The sequence below is a fragment of the Nerophis ophidion genome, linkage group LG22 (assembly GCF_033978795.1).
Source record: "Nerophis ophidion isolate RoL-2023_Sa linkage group LG22, RoL_Noph_v1.0, whole genome shotgun sequence".
Taxonomy (NCBI): domain Eukaryota; kingdom Metazoa; phylum Chordata; class Actinopteri; order Syngnathiformes; family Syngnathidae; genus Nerophis; species Nerophis ophidion.
The window spans coordinates 25589761-25611964 of NC_084632.1; the positions used below are offsets into that span (position 1 = coordinate 25589761).

At 38.9% G+C, this 22204-nt stretch overlaps 1 protein-coding gene across 1 annotated transcript in view; it reads right to left on the bottom strand.

Moving 5' to 3' along the window:
- Nucleotides 1–22204, bottom strand: part of LOC133540966 (low-density lipoprotein receptor-related protein 8-like) — a 193804-nt gene that overhangs the window by 130443 nt on the left and 41157 nt on the right. The window contains exon 3 of the mRNA XM_061884050.1: nt 3991–4119. Coding sequence (XP_061740034.1) covers nt 3991–4119 — 129 coding nt within the window. The remainder of the gene's footprint in view (nt 1–3990; nt 4120–22204) is intronic.

Below are 22204 nucleotides of genomic sequence, written 5' to 3' on the forward strand. Positions count from 1 at the left end.
TCGAAAGTACTACCAGGCGCTCACAGCTTGAGGTACAAAACTTGGCTCAGAAAACAAAAAACTATTACTATAACGTAAACTATGGACATAAAACAAAACTTGCAAACTATGGCATTAATAACAAAAACTTACTTGGAACGAGAAAAGAGCATGGATCATCAGCATGGATAACAAGGGTGATGTCGCCAGCCTGACTGCCTGGCAACTACAGGCTTAAAGGCCTACTGAAATGAGATTTTCTTATTTAAACGGAGATAGCAGGTCCATTCTATGTGTCATACTTGATCATTTTGCGATATTACCATATTTTTCCTGAAAGGATTTAGTAGAGAACATCCACGATAAACTTCGCAACTTTCGGTGCTAAGAAAAAAGCCCTGCCTCTACCGGAAGTCGCAGACGATGACGTCACATGTTGATGGCTCCTCACATATTCACATTGATTTTAATGGGAGCCTCCAAAAAAACAGCTATTCGGACCGAGAAAACGACAATTTCCCCATTAATTTGAGCGAGAATGAAAGATTCGTGTTTGAGTATATTGATAGCGACCGACTAGAAAAAACAAACAAAAAATTAAAAAAAAAAAAAAAAAGCGATTGCAGTTGGACGGATTCCGAATTTTTTAGACACATTTACTAGGATATTTCTGGGAAATCCCTTATCTTTCTATTGTGTTGCTAGTGTTTTAGTGAGTTTAACAGTACTTGATAGTCGGAAGGGTGTCTCCACGGGTGTCTTGACGCGCAGTGTCTCAGGGGAGTCCACGGCAGCTATGGACGGCACAAGCTCAGCTTTTCTCCGGTAAGAAGCGATTTTTTAACCACAATTTTCCGAAACCTGCTGGGTGACATTCCGTCGTGATTCATGTTCTCTTGACCACGCTCTGATCCATAGTAAAGTTTCACCTCCAGGAATTTTAAACAAGGAATCACAGTGTGTTTGTGTGGCTAAAGGCTAAAGCTTCCCAACTCCATCTTTCTACTGTGACTTCTCCAATATTAATTGAACAAATTGCAAAATACCGTGTAATTATGCGGTTAAAGCAGACAACTTTTAGCTGTGTGTGAGCGCAGCTCTCATACTTCCTAAAAATCCGTAACGTCTTGCGTACACGTCATCATCACACGACGTTTTCAACAAGAAACTCCCGGGAAATTTAAAATTGCAATTTAGTAAACTAAAAAGGCCATATTGGCATGTGTTGCAATGTTAATATTTCATCACTGATATATAAACTGACTGTGTGGTGGGTAGTAGTGGGTTTCAGTAGGCCTTTAAATAGTGCTGTGCTGATTAACAGGTGCATGAGTCGAAAATGAATCAGATGCGTGACATGAGGACAGGTGAAAACTAATGATTTGTCATGGAAACAAGGGAGTGAAAAAACAGGAACTAATTGAGTCTTGAAGTAACATAACACAACTAAAAAACATGATCACAAAACATGACAATGTGTTGCTTTAATTATAAGACTTATATAAGGCTTGCTTTCATTGTAAGACTTGTATAAAGCTTCTAATTTTAGCGGCTCCTGAATTTTTAATTTTTTTTTGTGTCCGATACGGCTCTTTGAACATTTTGGGGGACCCACCCCTGAATGTGAGTAAATAAACAAAAAACAATAGCTGTGAATTCTTTATCCATTATGCTTTTACTGGGTGTAAATGAAACTCAGGATATAAGAAACAACTTAGTTCTTTGAAAGACACCAGAAAGTCAAACTGTGTCAAAACTGACAATTCACCATAGTTTTAATATGACAGAAATTAACTTGAAAGAAATAATTATGCAGCCCTTTCAGGTGGACTTTTAAGTGTTTAGCTTTGAGGTGATTTTCCCCCCAAATGTCAGATGTGCTTTCATCCCTTTTACCTTTAAATGATAGATCAAACGGTGATCCATACAGGTTTTAATCTTGGCACAATTCCCAGAAGTCCCTCACACATACACGTTCAAAACAAGGCAGAAAATCAATCATCATCCAGACCTTCATGAATTATTTTACAGCTTGATTTTCTCCTGCTCACATAGGTCAGGTAGATGAGAGGTAATAAAGCGATCATATAATCTCTGATTGCCCTTTGTGTCTATGGATGGAGATGAAAAGGAATAAGAAAGGCACTTATATATTGTCTATATGGCTGGGATGGAAAGGGAGTAGGGGGGGGGACTTGATATACTTGCGAAAACAATGATTTTGCCTTCTGTGTGGAACTTACAAAACTTTGAATTGTGGTGTTTTTCATAAGACTTTTGCAAAACACAGAATAATATTCAATTGTGAGGACTAGAGCGGGGCGATATGGCCTTTTATTAATATCTCGATATTTTCAGGCCACGCCACGATACACAATATATATCTCCATATTTTGCATTAGCCTTGAATTAACACTTGATGCTTGTAATCACAGCGGTATGATGATTACATGTGTCGACATTAAAACATTATTGTTCATACTGCATTAATATATGCTCAATTTAAACGTTCATGCAGAGAGGGAAATCACAACTGAGTCAATTCACCAAAACTCTATTTATTAAACAGTTATTAAGCTGTGGCACAAACATTCATGCCATTTCCAAAACAGAAAGTGTCAGAGACATTTTAAAACAAGCTAGAAGTGCACTTTTGTGAATGATGTCACCAAGATGACATATCAAAACAACACTAAATTAAATTGTACTTTTTGTACAGAACGCCACGACAATAGTTTAAAACAAATAAAGTGCACTTTTGTGCATGATGTCACACAAGATATTTCAATAACTGTCAAATAAAAATGAGCTGCATAATAGGTTCCTGCGGACCTTTTTTTTCCCATACGGTGTTGATCTGGAAATAGTTGCTTTTGTTGCCATCCGTTACTCGGATCTTCACATATTGTTTATTGTTCCATTGTCTCATTCTCCATCTGACCAGCTTACTTCCTGTTTAGTCAGTCACCTTGGTTACACATTGATTTCACCTGCTCCTTGTTTTCTACACACACCTGGTTTTCCTTGATTACTCCCTATATAAGCCTTCCTCTTTTCTTTGTTCAGTCTGGGTTCATAATTTGCCTTTGAGCAACAGTATCGACTGACGTCACGTACGTATATTCTCGCTAGCTTTTCACGCTAAGCCTTTGTTTTATTCCTGCTCTCACGCTGATGAATTGCTTTTCTTTTTTGTGTGCCTTCGTGCAACTCTTAGTTGGTCTGTTTTCTATTCCTAGCTTTTATGCTAGCGCCCTTGGTTTATTTTGTATGTTAGCTCCAGTATTTTTGTTCGTAGCCTGCTTTTTGTTAAGTTTAATAAATCATTTAAACTTACCATTGCTGTGTTCTTGTCGACGCATCCACGGAGGGGACAAACCCGGCATTACTATGCCAATCAGTCATTACAGCTTCGGCATTTTGTTGGTGTGGCACCGGCCGGAGATGTTGACATGCAGAGTTTCAAGCACTTTTCATTCTTTAACAGGTGACTTTACAAATGATGCTACATTAGCAGTGCTGCTACTTTTTGCAGCAATGCTTTTGCCGCATAAATGTTGAACATATTCCCGCTTGAAGCCAAACCACTGCCGGACGATGAATCCCGTGCTGTTTTTTTGGGGAATTAATTCTTCCTCCATTTGTTACCAGATCCGTACCTTCTCTCTCTTGTATTACCATCCGCACCTCACCGTTAGCATCACAGCTAACGTTACCATGTCGCTACCTCTCTGATCAGCGGGAGCGTGTGACGTTGCACATGTGACATATGTAAGAAGGTGCGCTTGTTTAAGTCTCTGTGAGAAGGAGAGACAACAAAGAGTGGGAAACGCATGTAGTGTAATGCTCGCAGCTAAAAGCAACTGCGTGAGAAAGTATCCTCGAATATCACGATATAGTCATTTTCTATATCGCACAGAGACAAACCTGCGATATATAGAGTATATCAATATATCGCACAGCCCTAGTGAGGACATCGTTAAACATTCATAATTTCTCCAATGTTCTTACCTGCGGCACAGTGCTCTTCATCGGCCCCATTCTCACAGTCTATTTCTCCATCGCATCGCCATGACAACGAGACACACTTGCTGGCAGTCCCGCCACATTCAAACTTCTCCGGTGGACAGGTCTGTCGGCCTGGATTGAAGAGTGAAGGAAAAGTCAGTCAATCCAACAGTCAGGTACATCGGTTATTTTGCAGCTCCATGTGATCGCCCTTCTAAAGGTCTGAAGGTTCTCGACAACAAAGGAACCTCATCGTGTAGATCAGGGGTGTCAAACGTACGGCCCGAGCGCCGGATCAGGCCCACGAACAGGTTTTAATCAGTTTGCTAAGTATAAAAATGAGCCGAATGAAAGAAGCTGCTGTTTTAAATGTATCCACTACATGTCGCAAAAGCAATTCTTTGTATCTTTGTAGATGATGCTACATACAGCATGTACAAAATAAACCATATGATGTTAGTACATCGGTCGAAGAAAATTATCAAACTATATGAATAACATCCTGTAATTTGATTTAATATCATTTTCTTAATCTTTATAGAATGAAAATTAACACCAAGGAGTTGACTAATGAACATTATCATATAATTATAATTAATACAATTTTAACCGCAACACGTATGTGTAAAAAGAAACCCTAATAACATTATGACTTGTACAGTTTTGCTTGTTCTATTTTCAAACAAAGTAAACATTCCAAAGTTGTCTTTATTTTGAGTTATCGTCATACTTGCCCACCCTCCCGGATTTTCCGGGAGACTCCCGAAATTCAGCCAGCGCCTCTCCTGAAAACCTCCCAGAAGAAAAATTCTACCAAAAATCTCCCGAAATTCAGCCGGAGCTGGAGGCCACGCCCCCTCCAGCTACAGCTGAATTTCGGGAGATTTTCGGACCTGAGTGGAGACAGCCTGTTTTCACGTCCGCTTTCCCACTATATAAACAGCTTGCCTGCCTAATCACGTTACAACATCTACGGATTTTAATAAAAAACTGCACACACAAGGAGACGAAGCAGAAGAACGAAGAAGTTACAGCCATGGCGACGCCGTCAGAGTGATTCCATGTTGTCTGTTGCCATCTCCTGGTGAATGTTGGCTATAGCTTTTTGATTGGCCAACGATTTATGTGTTAAGTGTTGTTTATTTTTTTTTCTGTAACCAGCAAGCACAGTACAGTTAGTAGAACAACTGTGTTTTTATTACTGTGTATTTGATAGGTGCCATCTGAAATTCAACTATTTATTTTATTTATATATATAATAAAATAAATATATATAGCTAGAATTAACTGAAAGTCAAGTATTTCATACATACATATTTATATATATATATGTGAAATATATATGAAATACTCGAGTTGGTGAATTGTAGATGTAAATATACTCCTCCCCTCTTAACCACGCCCCCGCCCCACCCCCGACCACCCCCCACCCCCACCTCCCGAAATCGGAGGTCTCAAGTTTGTGAGTACGGTTATCATGCCGTGATTTTACCAGACCGGCCCATTTTGGAGCAGATTTTTCGCCATGTGGCCCCCGATCTAAAATAAGTTTGAAACCCCTGGTGTAGATGAACCACAAACCAAGGGCCGCAACACCAAATTATGGGCCCCCACACGTAAGACTCCTGAAGTGTCTCCCATACCACCCTAAACCCAATATCACCACCACATACTTGGTATTTTACATGCACTAAAAAACTCAATTATTGCATAGATTTTTGTATTTTGATTGTTACCAGCTTTTTAAAAATGAATGTGTGGAGGGAAAGTGCAATCAGCACGCCTGAAGGTAGCAAAAGTCACCGCCGCTGTCCATGGTTACTGAGGACGAGCACCAGCGGGCATGTGTTGAATGCGAAAAACAGCTGGCAGGTGATAAGATTTCACAGGTGGTGTTAATCTAACCATCTGTTTCTTTAACAGTAAGCGGCTGGGAGCAGAGCAAAAGGATTGGGAGTGACGGAAACATCACGACATGTTGCAAGACATTTGGAAATATATTGTGGAAAAAAACATTAAAACTTTGTTAAACCTGCATGTTTGGCCCTTGTACCGTGTCTACAGTGGAGCTGCTAGGAAGCGACTTCAACAGAATGTAAACACATTTATTAGGTTTTTAACAATGGGATTAACATATCTGAAACAAAAAAAAACATTTAATTGTTTTGTAAAAAAAAAAAATATTGCCAACAAATTCAATATGAAATGGCCAGAATATGAATTTAAATCATCATACAACCTGTCATAATTAATATAAATGTGTGGTACAAAATGGATGTATATATTTTTTTTACTTCAGAGTAAAAAGTACAGATTTGCTGATTCAAGTCGTATTATCATAGGTGGATAAAAAAAATCATGATAATACATCATTATTAATATGACTTTATCATTATTAATATTATTATCATGTGAATTAAGTCCACCCGATCTGTAAAAACTAGTGACGGTTCTGTTATTAACTTTAATCGAAGGTCTTTGAATGCACCACAGTTATGGGCAATGAGATGCATATGTGAAATTTGTTTATATTTTTCTCCTATGCCAGGGGTCGCCAACCTTAAATTTTGAAAGAGCCATACTGGACAAAAAATACAAAAACAAATATGTCTGGAGCCGCAAACAAATAAAAGCCATATTACATACAAAAAGTGTCATGAGATATAAATTGAATTAAGAGGACATAAAGGAAACCAAATGAACTCAACTATACCTACAAATGAGGCATAATGATGCAATATGTACATATAGCTAGCCTAAATAGCATGTTAGCATCAATTAGCTTGCAGTCATGCAGTGACCAAATATGTCTGATTAGCACTCCACACAAGTCAATAACGTCAACAAAACTCACCTTTGTGCATTCAGCCACAACGTTAAAAGTTTGGTGGACAAAACGAGACAGAAAAAGAAGTGGCATAAAAAAAGTCTTAGAAAGTCGGAGAAAGTTATACATGTACACAAAACTACGGTGAGTTCAAGGACCGCCAAAATTAGTAGGACAAAACGGTGCTTGCCAAATACTCGAATCAGTGAAGCATGTTGAATACAAACAGTGTGCTTTATAACAATTAGGGAGGTTTGTGTCATGTTTTCTTCCTACAGAAACCATATTAAAACAAAAAGAATATGTTTTTATATATTTTTCCCCCCTCATATTTATCCATTTTTAAGAAATTTTTGAAAAAGCTCCAGAGTGCCACTAGGGCGGCGCTTAAGAGCCCCATGTGGCTCTAGAGCGTCGGGTTGCCGACCCCCGTCCTACGCTAACACACATATAGATGTGTTATATTTTTTACTTTAATCCTTGTTTCAAAATGCTGGCGCTGTGTGAATGCTTTAAAAGCGAGCTTTGATGTTGTGAAATTTGTGTTGAGTGAAGTGTTTGAAGTTGGGTTTGCCGCTATCCAGTTCATCCAATTCATATTTTTGACAAAGGGTGTCGGTAGTCAGGGTTTTTCACCTACGTCTAATTAATTGTGGCGGTTAGCCACAGCAAAATAAAAGTCGCCACACCTTAATTTTTTTTTTTTTATTTAACGTTAAAAATAATAAAAATAATATATTGTACAAATGGATATAAATAGATAGATAGATAGATAGTACTTTATTTATTCCGTCAGGAGAGTTCCTTCAGGAAAATTACAATTTTCAGCACAATCCCATTCAAGATCAGACAAACATTACAGGGAGACAGAACAGGATCGCTGACGGGTCTGCCGGCTTCCAGCGCCCCTTACAAAAAAGATGACATACAGGAAAACAAGGGGGGTGGGGGGAAAGAAAAAAATAGAAGATTAAAATAAAATTAAAAAATCGGTCATAGCCTAGGCCCTGCAATAGTCTATTATTTGCACACTATTGACTAACGATGCACACAAAATTTGGCAGAAGAAAAGACTTTGATCACTGAAACAGCACTGCTGTAACCGCATGTTGCGATGACGTAAAAATATTTTTTGCAATCCAGTAATTATGATCTGAAAATAATGTGCCGATGTTGATTGTCTGTGCTGCCTGAGGCTTGGCAGCGTAACAGTGTAATACTCTTCCATATCAGTAGGTGGCAGCAGGTAGCTAATTGCTTTGTCGTGATCATAATATGCAGACGACAGAGGAAGGCAATGTGAAGGTCAAAAGGTATCTAATGCTTAAACCGAAAAAAAAACAGAAGGCAAGTTCCGCTAAGAAAAGGCATTGAAGCTTAGGAAAGGCTATGCAGAATGAAACTAAAACTGAACTGGCTACAAAGTAAACAAAAACAGAATGCTGGACGACAGCAAAAACTTACAGCGTGTGGAGCATAGAAGGCGTTCCCAAAGTACATCCGAACATGACATGACAACCAACAATGTCCCCACAAAGAAGGACAGCAACAACTTAAATATTTTTGATTGCTCAAACAAAGCAGGTGTCGGGAATAGCGCTCGGGACAGAAATTAAACTACTGTATTTTTCGGACTATAAATTGCAGTTTTTTTCATAGTTTGGCCGGGGGTGTGATTTATTTTCAGGAGCGACTTATGTGTAAAGTTATTAACACATTACCGTAAAATATCAAATAATATTATTTAGCTCATTCACGTAAGAGACTAGACGTATAAGATTTCATTGGATTTAGCAATTAGGAGTGACAGATTGTTTGGTAAACGTATAGCATGTTCTATATGTTATAGTTATTTGAATGACTCTTACCATATTATGTTACGTTAACATACCAGGCACCTTCTCAGTTGGTTATTTATGCGTCATATAACGTACACTTATTCAGCCTGTTGTCCACTATTCTTTATTTATTTAAAATTTCCATTCCAATGTCTATTCTTGCTGTTGGATTTTATCAAATAAATTTTACCCAAAATTGCTACTTATACTTCAGTGCGACTTATGTTTTTTTCCTACTTTATTATGCATTTTCGGCAGGTGCGACTTATACTCCGGAGCGACTTATACGCCGAAAAATACGGTACTACAGGAAAATACCCAAAAAACAGGAAAAGCCACCAAAAGACAAGAACTAAAACACTACACACAGTAAAACACAAAAAAACTCTAAGGTGGTGACAGTACCCCTGCTTTGAGACAAGAGCTATAGTGATGCATGCTTAGTTATGGTTTGAATTCATATCCAACACTTGCGAGAACAGCTTTTTACTATCAATATTGGCTGCCGAGTTTCATGTTTTATGTTTTCTGTTGGTGGTGTGCCGCCGCATTTTTTCAATTAAAAAAATGTGCTTTGGCTCAAAAAGGGTTGAAAAACACAGTACATGAGTGATTGACTGGCTGTGTACTTTAATATAGCCAAGATAAACCCGGGGACAACGATCTACAAAATGTGCAATGTGAAAATATAAAGAGGACAGTGGATGCTTTTAAGGAGAGAAAACGCAGTCGGAGCAGCAGCGTGAAACAAGCATGATGTCAGGCCCGCTGTTTGTCGAGGACATTGAGCGAGAGAAGTAAAGAGTTCCAAACACGAGAACAGTCTCAAATAGCACTACAAAAAATGTGACAGATTTGTTGATAATCGTTTTTGATCAAGAAAAAAAATCACCAAAATGATTGAAAAATTCTCAAGAAAGTAAGTTTTACAAAAAGCAGCAACAATTGAAAAATAGAGAAAAAACATGTTACTACTGTACTAATAAATATTAACACAACTTGGCTATCTGTAGAGCCTTGTTTTTGTCTTTTTGAAGAAAATATATGTAGACTTAGACTTCCTTTTTATCGTCATTCAAATTTCAACTTTACAGTACAAATAAGAACAACATTTTGTTGCATCAATGCAGTGTTTTTCAACCTTTTTTGAGCTAAGGCACATTTTTTGCGTTGAAAAAATGCGGAGGCACACCACCAGCAGAAATCATTAAAAAAGTAAACTCAGTTGACAGTAAAAAGTCGTTGTCGCAATTGTTGGATATGACTCGAAAGCATGAGCAAGCATGCATGACTATAGCTCTTGTCTCAAAGTAGGTGTACTGTCACCACCTGTCACATCACACTCTGACTTATTTGGACTTGTTTGCTCTTTTCCTGTGTAGTCTTTTACTTCTTGTCTATTTTGGTGGCTTTTTCTCTTTTTTTGGAATTCTCCTGTAGCAGTTTCACGTCTTCCTTTGAGCGATATTCCCCACACCTGCTTTGTTTTTTAGCAATCAAAAATATTTCAATTGTTTTTATCCTTCTTTGTGGGGACATTGTTGATTGTCATGCCATGTTCGGATGTACGTTGTGGACGCCGTCTTTGCTCCACAGTAAGTCTTTGCTGTCGTCCAGCATTCTGTTTTTGTTTACTTAGTAGCCAGTTTAGTTTTAGTTCCGTTCTGCATAGCCTTCCCTAAGTTTTAATGCCTTTTCTTAGGGATATTCACCTTTTGTTTATTTTTGGTTTAAGCAGTAGACACCGTTTTACCTGCACCCTGCCTCCCGCTGTTTCCGACACCTACAAAGCAATTAGCTACCTGCTGCCACCTACTGATATGGAAAAGTATTACACGGTTACTCAGCCGAGCTCTAGACAGCACCAACACTCAACAACAACACATCATTTGCAAACTATAATTACTGCTTTGCAAAAAATATTTTAACCCAAATAGGTGAAATTAGATAATCTCCCACGGCACACTAATGTGCCGCGGCACAGTGGTTGAAGAACAGTGCATTAATGTATCAATGCAGATTATGCAACTTATATGATGACATATGAACCCCCCCAACCCCTGGAGTAACCCAAACCTAGTAGTCTTAAGAAATTCTTCATTTGATTCAAGCAACCTCATTATTGATTTTTCAGAGCTATATTAATTTATTACATATTTTTAGGTATTACTCATATAAAAAATCTTCACACTTGACAAATCAAGCCTCCCTGTGCCTGGGGCCCTGGTACAACATCCCCACTTACCCCACTAGTTCGACGCCTCTGCCCAAACCGAAAGAGCAACAATTTGGGGGAAATGGGGATGTGACCAGAAATTATGCAAGTATATTTACAGTATGGGGCTTCACGGTGGAAGAGGGGTTAGTGCGTCTGCCTCACAATACAAAGGTCCTGCAATCCTGGGTTCAAATCCAGGCTCGGGATCTTTCTGTGTGGATTTTGCATGTTCTCCCCGTGAATGCGTGGGTTCCCGCCGGGTACTCCGGCTTCCTCCTACTTCCAAAGACATGCACCTGGGGATAGGTTGATTGGCAACACTAAATTGGCCCTAGTGTGTGAATGTTGTCTGTCTATCTGTGTTGGCCCTGCGATGAGGTGGCGACTTGTCCAGGGTGTACCCCGCCTTCCGCCCGATTGTAGCGGAGATAGGCGCCAACTTGACCCCGAAAGGGAATAAGCGGTAGAACATGGATGGATGGATTTACAGTATGATTTGTGTCCAAAAAGAACCAGGTCCATCACCCCCATTATTGACTTTTTACTTTTTTAAATTGATCTCAACTCTGTACACTGCTGCTGGAATTTTAATTTTCCTAAAGGAACTCTTCTGAAAGAATCAATAAAGTACTATCCATATATCTATCTATCTATCTATCTATCTATCTATCTATCTATCTATCTATCTATCTATCTATCATCAAGTAAGAGCATGCCTCGTTTCCACCTTGCTCGATTTGACTCAATGTCTACAAAAATATTTCTTGGCTTAGGGTAAAAATCAGGTGGGAGTGTAGAAACTCAAGATTTTTTTTTTTTTGTTACGCACACATGAAGACATGCATGCACATAAACACACAACATGAATTATGTATCAATGATATCCCTGTAGGCAAAAAGCCCCTTACAGTAAACATGACCACTGCGCCAATATATCATGACACACACGCACACACACACACAAACGCACACACACTTTAAAACCAACGGCACAAGGCCCCAGACGACAATTTTGCAGAATGCCAAACACAACATCATCAATAATACATTTTGACCACTCGCATGCTCCTTAGGAACTAGTTGTGAATGCTTAAAGCAAACGTGGGTCAAATGTTCCTCTTAAGTTATTTCAGTCTAATTCTTTGATTTTATTCTTTGTTTTTTCCTCCTGCTTTAGTTTAAGAAGACATCTGTTTTATCCTCTCATTGTTCTAGAAAGCTGTTCTCTAATGCCCACCTCGATTGTACATGACTGAAAAATGTCTCCACCTTAACTATTAGACCTCGTCTGTCACATTAAAGATGCATAACAGTCAAAAGTGATAATTGTAACAACAACAAAACATGCTGGGAAACACTTACTTCACAGACTTGCCGGCTCCTCTCAATGTAGCAGATTAGTATCAGAAATTGCTTGTCTATCGACATTCCGAAAATACAAAACCTCTCAAATTGTGTATGTTAATATCTTGTAGCTTTTGCCTGAATAAAAGGATGACGAGGAAATGGTCGATCAAAAATCACTTTATTGAAACAAGCAATAACACTTGTCTCAACGTGCACACAAAACGGTTCACCCCGTCTGTTTTCCCCACTCTCAGTCCGCTCACCAGTCATGATGCATTTATGGACTCGTAGACTGTCGGAAAACATAACTTTTCAAGCGGGAACGAACAAAAATGAACAGATATTTTCAAAAATGCAGATTTTTTTTTATGACCTTTTTCTAATATCGATATATTTTTAGGCCATATCGCGATACACGATATATATCTCGATATTTTGCTTTAGCCTTGAACGAACACTTGATGCTTATAATCACAGCTGCATGTTTCAAAACATGCCACAGAATCTAACATGATCACCCACAACACACCCACTAATAGCACACACAATTTTATAGTTTGCACATGCTGTTTAGCGCGTGTTATTAGGATCTCAGTAGATCAGGCCCCAAGAGTTCAGGTCATTATGTGTGAGTGGTTGTCAGTTGCATTTTAAACAATGTTATTATTCAGATTTTCGATGGGCTGCCCATCGACTCAAGTCTGGAATTCCTGATTGCAACACTATTCCCTAAAGTAAATAGAAAATAAATGTTGCATGTTGTATATTTAGGTGATTATATTCATAGAATACGGCCTGCAGAAAATAAAAAGGGGGTCATGTAGGAGGGAGATTTACATTCCATTAGTAAAGAAAAAGCAAGCAATGCTGAACTCCCACAAGGATGTTTGATTGTGTTCTCCCTAAATGTAAATCATAAAATTAAAACATTTATCATATCTTGGTAAATGCCGACAAAAAAATATGAACAATATTTCTACCTGTCATTGCATGATTCATGCAACATGCACTGTTCCATCTGGAGGAAAAGAAAAAGGAAAACATGGCCAGAATAACAATATGTTATCATCAGTCATATAAATATCCTATAGTATCTTCTAGAGTTGGTGTTGAACTGATCCCCTAAATATGTCTTCAAAACAAACTTGGAAATGCTTTTGCTTTCTCTAAACAACGATTGCAGTGTTCTTGTACACCTGGAATACTTAATGTGTGAAAAGTGACTTGAAATCCTATTTCATTAAAAAATCAGGCTAGATTGACTACAGTACATGCAATCACTCACCGTAACATTATCACTACAATCTAATGGCATCCCATCAAATGCTGAAACAGAAATGATGTTTTTAAAAGAAACAATGCTCAGATTGAATTTACTATGTGAGAAATTAGATAAATGAAAATGATCAAAATATTATCAAATATTAACACAGTTCTCATCTACACTGAGAAATGCACTCTAAGTATTGTTGTGGACATTGCTGAGCAGCGTTAGCAATAACAGCAATATTGTTTTATAGTCACCGGTAATCTAACTATTTACCTTTACAAGCCTGTTTGTCATGATCCGCCTCCCGGATCATACATAGTTTTTGTTCTTGAGTCATTTTGTGTGTTTTCTGATTATTTTTGGACTCTTCCGATCCCTAGTTTGTGCACTTCCTTGCTTGTTCGGTTACCATAGGTTTCTTATTTGTTCCACCTGCTCTGCTTTTGTCACGCACCTGTGTTTTGATTGTTACTTTAGTATTTAAGCCGGCCTTCGACCTCAGTTCGTTCTTGGTTCCTTGGCACCTTGTATGTCTTTACTATTGCTAAGTCTCGCCTTAGCTTCGCTTGCGCTCAGCACATTACTTTGGACTCTTTGGACTCGATGCTAGTTAGCGTTAGCTTCCCGTGCGCAGGCACGCCTTTTCTTTTTGTCAGTTTTGTACCAGTGTCTTCATTTTTTGTATTAAACCAAGCTCCTACCTGCAATTCCTGCTTGTCCTGGTCCTCGTGCATCTTGGGGTGACTCAACACACATCACAATGCTCTTCCAACGTGACAATGTGACTGTTATAACAGTGAAACATCGACCTGGTATTGCAACATCTCAAGAGAAACTAATTGTTTTTGTTTTTTTTCTTAATTCTGACCTTACGACGTCAACAACACTCAGCACTGCTCAGTTCGAATACCGTACATAATGGCTAAATTAAGTTTCAAAGTGGAATTTTATTTTTTACATGTTTTCACACTTTGTTTGTGTAAAAGTGGAATCATTTGTGACTCAAACTTGGATTCAATTTGATACACATTTTGGAAACTTATAGCTGGGTTTTGTGGCCGAACAGCATTTTTTTTGTTTCATCTGTGTCAGGCATGGACATGGATTCTGTGTGCTCCTTCGACGCAGAGAGATTAGAGGCGTGAATTCAGGTACATGATATTTATTAAATAAACAAACAAAATACAAAAAGGCAACCGAAGGACGCGCTCTGTGGCGGATAATAATCTATACTAAACTTAAAACAAAACAGCACAATGGCATGACTATATACAAACAAAACAAAACTAGCACTGTGGCATAAATACACAAAGTTACACGGCATGGAACTGTGGACGAGGGCGTGAAGGTTGGTACAGCACGGGTAGGGTGCGTGCGAGTGTAAAGATCCCAGGACGAAGACAAGAAAAAGAGTGACTTAAATAGCTATGATCATTAGTGAAAACAGGTGTGAGGCTGAGAACAGGTGAACTGATTGGTCGTCATGGTAACAAAACAGGGAGTGAAAAAAAAAGAACTTAGAGTCCAAAGGTGAAAAGCACCTGGTATTCCTAGGCAGTCTCCCATCCAAGTACTAACCAGGGCAGACACTGCTTAGCTTTGAGAACAGATGAGATTGGGGATGCTTAGGGTAGTATGGCCATATAAAACTCATGATCAGACATGACAGAAAACTAAATCAGTTGGCATGGTAAAAAGACAAACAAGGAAATGCAAAACAGAACTAAATGTCCAGAAAACTAAACATAGCATGACCAAAACAAAACAAAACATGAACCATAGGCGTGACAATCTGACCACAGAACTTTCCTCCAGAAGGTCTTATCTTTGTACATGTGATGTCAGATGAAACAAAAATTGAACTGTTTGGCCACAATACCCAGCAATATGTTTGGAAGAGAAAAGATGAGACCTTTAATCTGTGGAACACCATTCCTACCATCAAGCATGGTGGTGGTAGTATTATGCTCTGGGCCTGTTTTGCTGCCAATGGAACTGGTGCTTTTCAGAGAGTAACTGGGACAATGAAAAAGGAAGATTACCTCCAAAATCTTCAGGGCAACCTAAAATCATCAGACAGAAGGTTTGGTCTTTGGCGGAGTTGGGTGTTCCAACAGGACAATGACCCCAAACACACATCAAAAGTGGTAAAGGAATGGCTGAATCAGGCTAGAATTAAGGTATTAGAATGGCCTTCCCAAAGTCCTGACTTAAACGTGTGGACAATACTGAAAAAACAAGTCCATGTCAGAAAACCAACAAATTTAGCTGAACTGCAACAATTTTGTCAAGAGGAGTGGTCAAAAATTCAACCAGAAGCTTGTGGATGGCTACCAAAAGTGCCTTATTGCAATAAAACTTGCGAAGGGACATGTAACAAATATTAACATTGCTGTATGTATACTTTTAACCCAGCGGGTTTGGTCAGTAGACCCATAATACATTCATAAGAGAAACCAAACTTCAAGAATGTTTTTTGGGACCAACAAGTATGTGCTCCAATCACTATCACAAAAAAAATGGGAGTTGTAGAAATTGGAAACGCAAGACAGCCATGACATTAAGTTCTTTACAAGTGTATGTAAACTTTTGATCGTGACTGTGTTTTATATATACTTATATATATATATATATATATATATATATATATATATATATACACATATATATACGTTAGATCAGGTAAAAACACAGACTATTTCATCCCTACAGTTTCGCAGGTTTCTCTGCTGTTCAGGGGATTTTAAATGAATGATAAATGGGTTGTACTTGTATAGCGCTTTTCTACCTTCAAGGTACTCAAAGCGATTTGACACTACTTCCACGTTTACCCATTCACACACACATTCAAACACTGATGGAGGGAGCTGCCATGCAAGGCGATAACCAGCACCCATCAGGAGCAAGGGTGAAATGTCTTGCTCAAGGACACAACGGACGTGACAAGGTTGGTACTAGGTGGGGATTGAACCAGGGACCCTCAGGTTGCGCACGGCTACTCTCCCACTGCGCCAGGCCGTGTATATATATATATATATATATATATATATATATATATATATATATATATATATATATATATATATATATATATATATATATATACATACTGACTTCAATACAGGGCTGTATATATATATATATATATATATATATATATATATATATATATATATATATATATACATATAGATATACATATATATATATATATATATATATATATACAGCCCTGTATTGAAGTCAGTATGTCTGCCTTTCAAGACCAGTGCAATAATAACATTACATGCCACAATTTTAAGGCGAATTTGGCATCCTATCATCAGACAGGGCAGCAAGTGGATAGGAATATGTTTGCAGTAAAATTTTATATCAAGCACCCTGTTATTTATTATTGATATTTCAATGCGCCTCTTGACATAAAATAAGGTGAGGCGTTGTATAAATCTTTAAAGGCCTACTGAAATGAGATGTTCTTATTTAAACGGGGATAGCAGGTCCATTCTATGTGTCATACTTGATCATTTCGCGATATTGCCATATTTTTGCTGAAAGGATTTAGTAGAGAACATCAACGATAAAGTTTGCAACTTTCGGTGCTAAGAGAAAAGCCCTGCCTCTACCGGAAGTCGCAGACGACAACGTCACATGTTGATGGCTCCTCACATATTCACATTGTTTTTAATGAGAGCCTCCAACAAAAAGTGCTATTCGGACCGTGAAAACGACAATTTCCCCATTAATTTGAGGATGAAAGATTTGTGTTTGAGGATATTGATAGCGACGGACTAGAAAAAAAAAAAAAAACGCGATTTCATTGGGACGGATTCCGATGTTTTCAGACACATTTACTAGGATAATTCTGGGAAATCCCTTATCTTTCTATTGTGTTGCTAGTGTTTCAGTGAGTTTAATATTACCTGATAGTCAGAAGGGTGTCTCCACGGGTGTGTTGACGCGCAGTGTCTCAGGGGAGTCGACGGCAGCTATGGACGGCACAAGCTCAGCTTTTCTCCCGTAAGAAGTGAAATTTTTAACCACAATTTTCTCACCGAAACCTGCTGGTTGACATTCCGTTGTGAGTCATTTTCGCTTGACCGCGCTCTGATCCATAGTAAAGTTTCACCTCCAGGAATTTTAAACAAGGAATCACTGTGTGTTTGTGTGGCTAAAGGCTAAAGCTTCACAACTCCATCTTTCTACTTTGACTTCTCCAATATTAATTGAAAACATTGCAAAAGATTCAGCAACACAGATGTCCAAAATACTGTATAATTATGCGGTTAAAGCAGACGACTTTTAGCTGTGTGTGTGTGCGCAGCGCTCATACTTCCTAAAAACCCGTGACGTCTTGCGTACACGTCATCATTACACGACGTTTTCAAGACGAAACTCCCGGGAAATTTAAAATTGCAATTTAGTAAACTAAAAAGGCCGCAATGTTAATATTTCATCATTGATATATAAACTATCAGATTGCATGATGGGTAGTAGTGAGTTTCAGTAGGCCTTTAATTTACATTATGCCTCTCCGTCCCCAACAATTAACAATTTCCCTGGTAGATAATACCATTCACGAAGTGTTATTCCTGTTTCTAATGTGATTACATCTTGGGGAAATTAGCTAGGAACTATAACTAATTACTTTTTTCAAGAAGTTCCCCACACTGTTGCTGAGTAATGCTAATAGTATATTGTGTACTAATAGATAGGCGGGTGTCCATCATGCAGGTTGCCTTAACCTTGAAATAAACTTAATTGACATTTTACAGCAAGGTCAATCGATCAGTTTTCTTCTTCTGTTGTTATTCAGCAGAGAGCTGAATACCATTATTACATTTGAACAATATTGGGAAGCAGTTTAGAATTCTTGCAGGGGATTTTAAATAAAGTTTGTCTGGTCGTGAGGTCAAAAAACTCATTTAACGCTTAAGGCTCGACGCGGTCTGTTTTAGTCAAACAATGAAATGTGGTAAGGATTTGTTATTCTCCTCACACGGCCTGACTAAGTGACTATAATGTGCAGGGTGTGTTGGGGTGGACGGAGCTCAGCGTCGTATGCTAATGCACTTTTGATTAACTACCTTCTTAATTTCCCTTCACGGGGAGGGCGGGGATTGCTGCGTTTCAGCATGACACTGCGGCCGCTCTGCTGCAGCCTCCTTGGCATCTAAGCTGGCCGGGCTGCTGATTGATTTAGACAGTTCATAGCCTCACAGTCTAATGCACAGATAATTTATTTAACATGAGGTGTGTGTTTGAGGCTGGCAGGTAATATACGTTGCCCTTGACTCACTATCTGTCACGGTAAGACACCTTGTCAACGGAAAGGCGCATGTGAGAAATATATGTGATAATTTAACACGTAATGAATGAATTTACCAGGCTCTACCATCACAAATGACTCCGACATAGACTCTATGTGAATAAACAGTCAGTCCACACTTCATACAGCTAAAACTTAGTTTAGAAATAAAAACTGTCTTACGTACAAGTTGAGAAGGACTTATATAAAATTTATATAATTCTCTATAGCTGGGCTGTTCAAGTGGCGGCTAGTTTAAAATTTGTGAGACTGAAATTTTTGCAGCACATTTCTAAAAAAAACTCTAGCGTGCTGCTGTTGTATAGAGCAGTGTTTTCCAACCACTGTGCCGCAGCACACTGGTGTGCCGTGGGAGATTATCTAGTTTCACCTATTTGGGTTAAAAATATGTTTGTGCAAACCAGTAATTCTAGTCTGTAAATGATGTGTTGTTGTTGAGTGTCTGTGTTGTCTAGAGCTCGGCAGAGTAACCCTGTAATTACAGGTTTACTCTGCCATATCAGCTGGTAGCTAATTGCTTTGTAGAAGACGGAAACAGCGGGAGGCAGCGTGAAGGTAAAAAGGTATCTAATTCTTAAACCAAAACTAGACAAAAGGCGAGTGCCCCTAAGAAAAGGCATTGAAGCTTAGGGAAGGCTGTGCAGAACGAAACTAAAACTGAACTGGCTACTAAGAAAATAAAAACAGAATGCTGGACGACAGCAAAGACTTACTGCGGAGCAAAGACGGCGTCCACAATGTACATCCCAACATGACTTGACGATCAACAATGTCCATACAAAGAAGAATAAAAACAACTGAAATATTCTTGATTACTAAAACAAAGTAGATGCGGGAATATCGCTCAAAGGAAGACATGACACTGCTACAGGAAATTACCAAAAAAAAGACAAAAAAACACCAAAATAGGAGCGCAAGACAAGAAGCATGACTATATAGTCATGCATGCTTGGTGATGCTTTAAAGTCATATCCAACAATTGCGACTTTTTACTGTCAACTGAGTTTCGTTTTTTAATGATTTCTGCTGGTGGTGTGCCTGAACATTTTTTCTACGGAAAAAATGTGCCTTGGCTCAAAAAAAAGTTGAAAAACACTGGTATAGAGGAACTTGGACTTCTGCAAACACATTGGCACATCCTTGCATTGACATTACAGATAATATCGGAAGTCCGATATTATTGGCTAATAAATGCTTTAAAATGAAATATCGGAAATTATCGGTTTCAAAATTATCGGTATCGGTTTCAAAAAGTAAAATGTATGACTTTTTAAAACACCGCTGTGTACATGGAGGTAGGGAGAAGCACAGAGCGCCAATAAACCTTAAAGGCACTGCCTTTGCATGCCGGCCCAATCACATGATATCAACGGCTTTTCACCCACGTGAACGCAAGGCAGACTTGGTCAACAGCCATACGGGTCACACTGAAGGTGGCCGTGTAAACAACATTAACACTGTTACAAATATGCGCCACACTGTGAACCCACACCAAACAAATGAATGACAAACACATTTCGGGAGAACATCCACACCGTAACACAACATGAACACATGCCCAGAACCCCATGAAGCACTAACTCTTACTGGACGCTACAATATACACACCCCGCTACCCCCCCCCCCCCCCCCCCCCACCCACACACACACACGCACGCCTTAACCCCGCCCCCTCAACCTCATCATGCTCTCTCAGGGAGAGCATGTCCCAAATTCCAAGCTGCTGTTTTGAGGCATGTTAAAAAAATAATGCACTTTGTGACTTCAATAATAAATATGGCAGTGCCGTGTTAGCATTTTTTTTCATAACTTGAGTTGATTTATTTTGGAAAACCTTGTTACATTGTTTAATGCATCCAGCGGGGCATCACACGAAAATGATGCATAATGATGTGTTAATTCCACGACTCTGTGTATCGGTATCGGTTGATATCGGTATCGGTAATTAAGAGTTGGATGATATCGGAATATCGGATACCGGCAAAAAAGCCATTACCGGAGATCTCTAATTGACATTGTACCTTTTGCTAGCAAACATAGAACACTGGGGTCCAAACATGTGAAAATGAGGCGTTCCTCAAGGCACCCTTTTAAGTCCTCTCTTTTTTGGAAGTTATTTTTGTACGTGAATTATGTAACTAAGCTGTTGCTGTAGCTTCATCAGATGCAGTCAGTAGTCATTTGTTCAACTTTACTTATAATAGCGGTGTTCCTCAGGGTTCTATTTTAGGTCCTCTCATTTTCATCTTTTAGGCTATTTAACTGGTGGTCCGTGACTTCAGTTAAAAAAAACAAAAAAAAAACATGTTAGAGACTCCTTTTGTGCAGAAGGCCTTTTAAAACACTAGAACACTCCTGTAACTTAAAATACAGTAGACCAAAATCAAATGAATACTGACATGCTATCCTGATGGCTTCATCTGGCCGGGATCTTCAGCTCTCACTGGATCGGTTCGCAGCCGAATGTGAAGCGACCTGAATGAGAATCAGCACCTTCAAGTCCGAGTCCATGGTTCTCGCCCGGAAAAGGGTAGAGTGCCATCTCCGGGTTGGGGAGGAGACCGTGCCTCAAGTGGAGGAGTTCAAGTACCTAGGAGTCTTGTTGCCAACATTTGTGGTCCTCTCCAAGGTTCTCATAGTCATCATTGTCACAGACGTCCCACTGGGTGTGAGTTTTCCTTGCCCTTATGTGGGTTCTTCCGAGGATGTCGTAGTCGTAGTGGTTTGTGCAGTCCTTTGAGACATTTGTGATTTAGGGCTATATAAATAAACATTGATTGATTGATTGATACAAGACTACAGAGGTATGGATCAGCAATTATTCACTTGCTAAAGACTTAAGACAAACAGTTTGATAATCTGCATTGGCTCGTATTGTCATGGTGATGCATGTTAACCTTATTTATGAGCTGTGGTCTATTTTTAAATGCTTGCTTAGGACTCGGCGTGGGTCGTACGTGTGTTAATGTAGAGTTTTTGTAAGTGGTAATTCCTTTGCATGCAACATAACATGTCGTTATTTTCAAAATGCAGATTACTAGTTTGAAATTTCATTTTTAAACACATTATGGAAAACCATCATGCATGTTTGTAAGAGCAGGTTTTTCCCCCACTTTCAACTTGCACACTTAAAGCATCACTTCACAGGAGGGTTAATAGCTGCCAACTTAATAAATGGATTGAACAATCTGCCACATGGCGTGGTAATTCTAATGTCACAGGTCAGTGGCACTTTTCCCAAACATATGCTGGTGGTCTGTAAAGCAACGAATTGCAATGCACACTCTAGTCTGGAACATACGGTATGTATTCAAATCATGACGTTTTGACTTTATACTGTGTGTATTTGCTCTTCTGAAGAAAATGTGTGTCTGGGGAAGCAGGTATAACA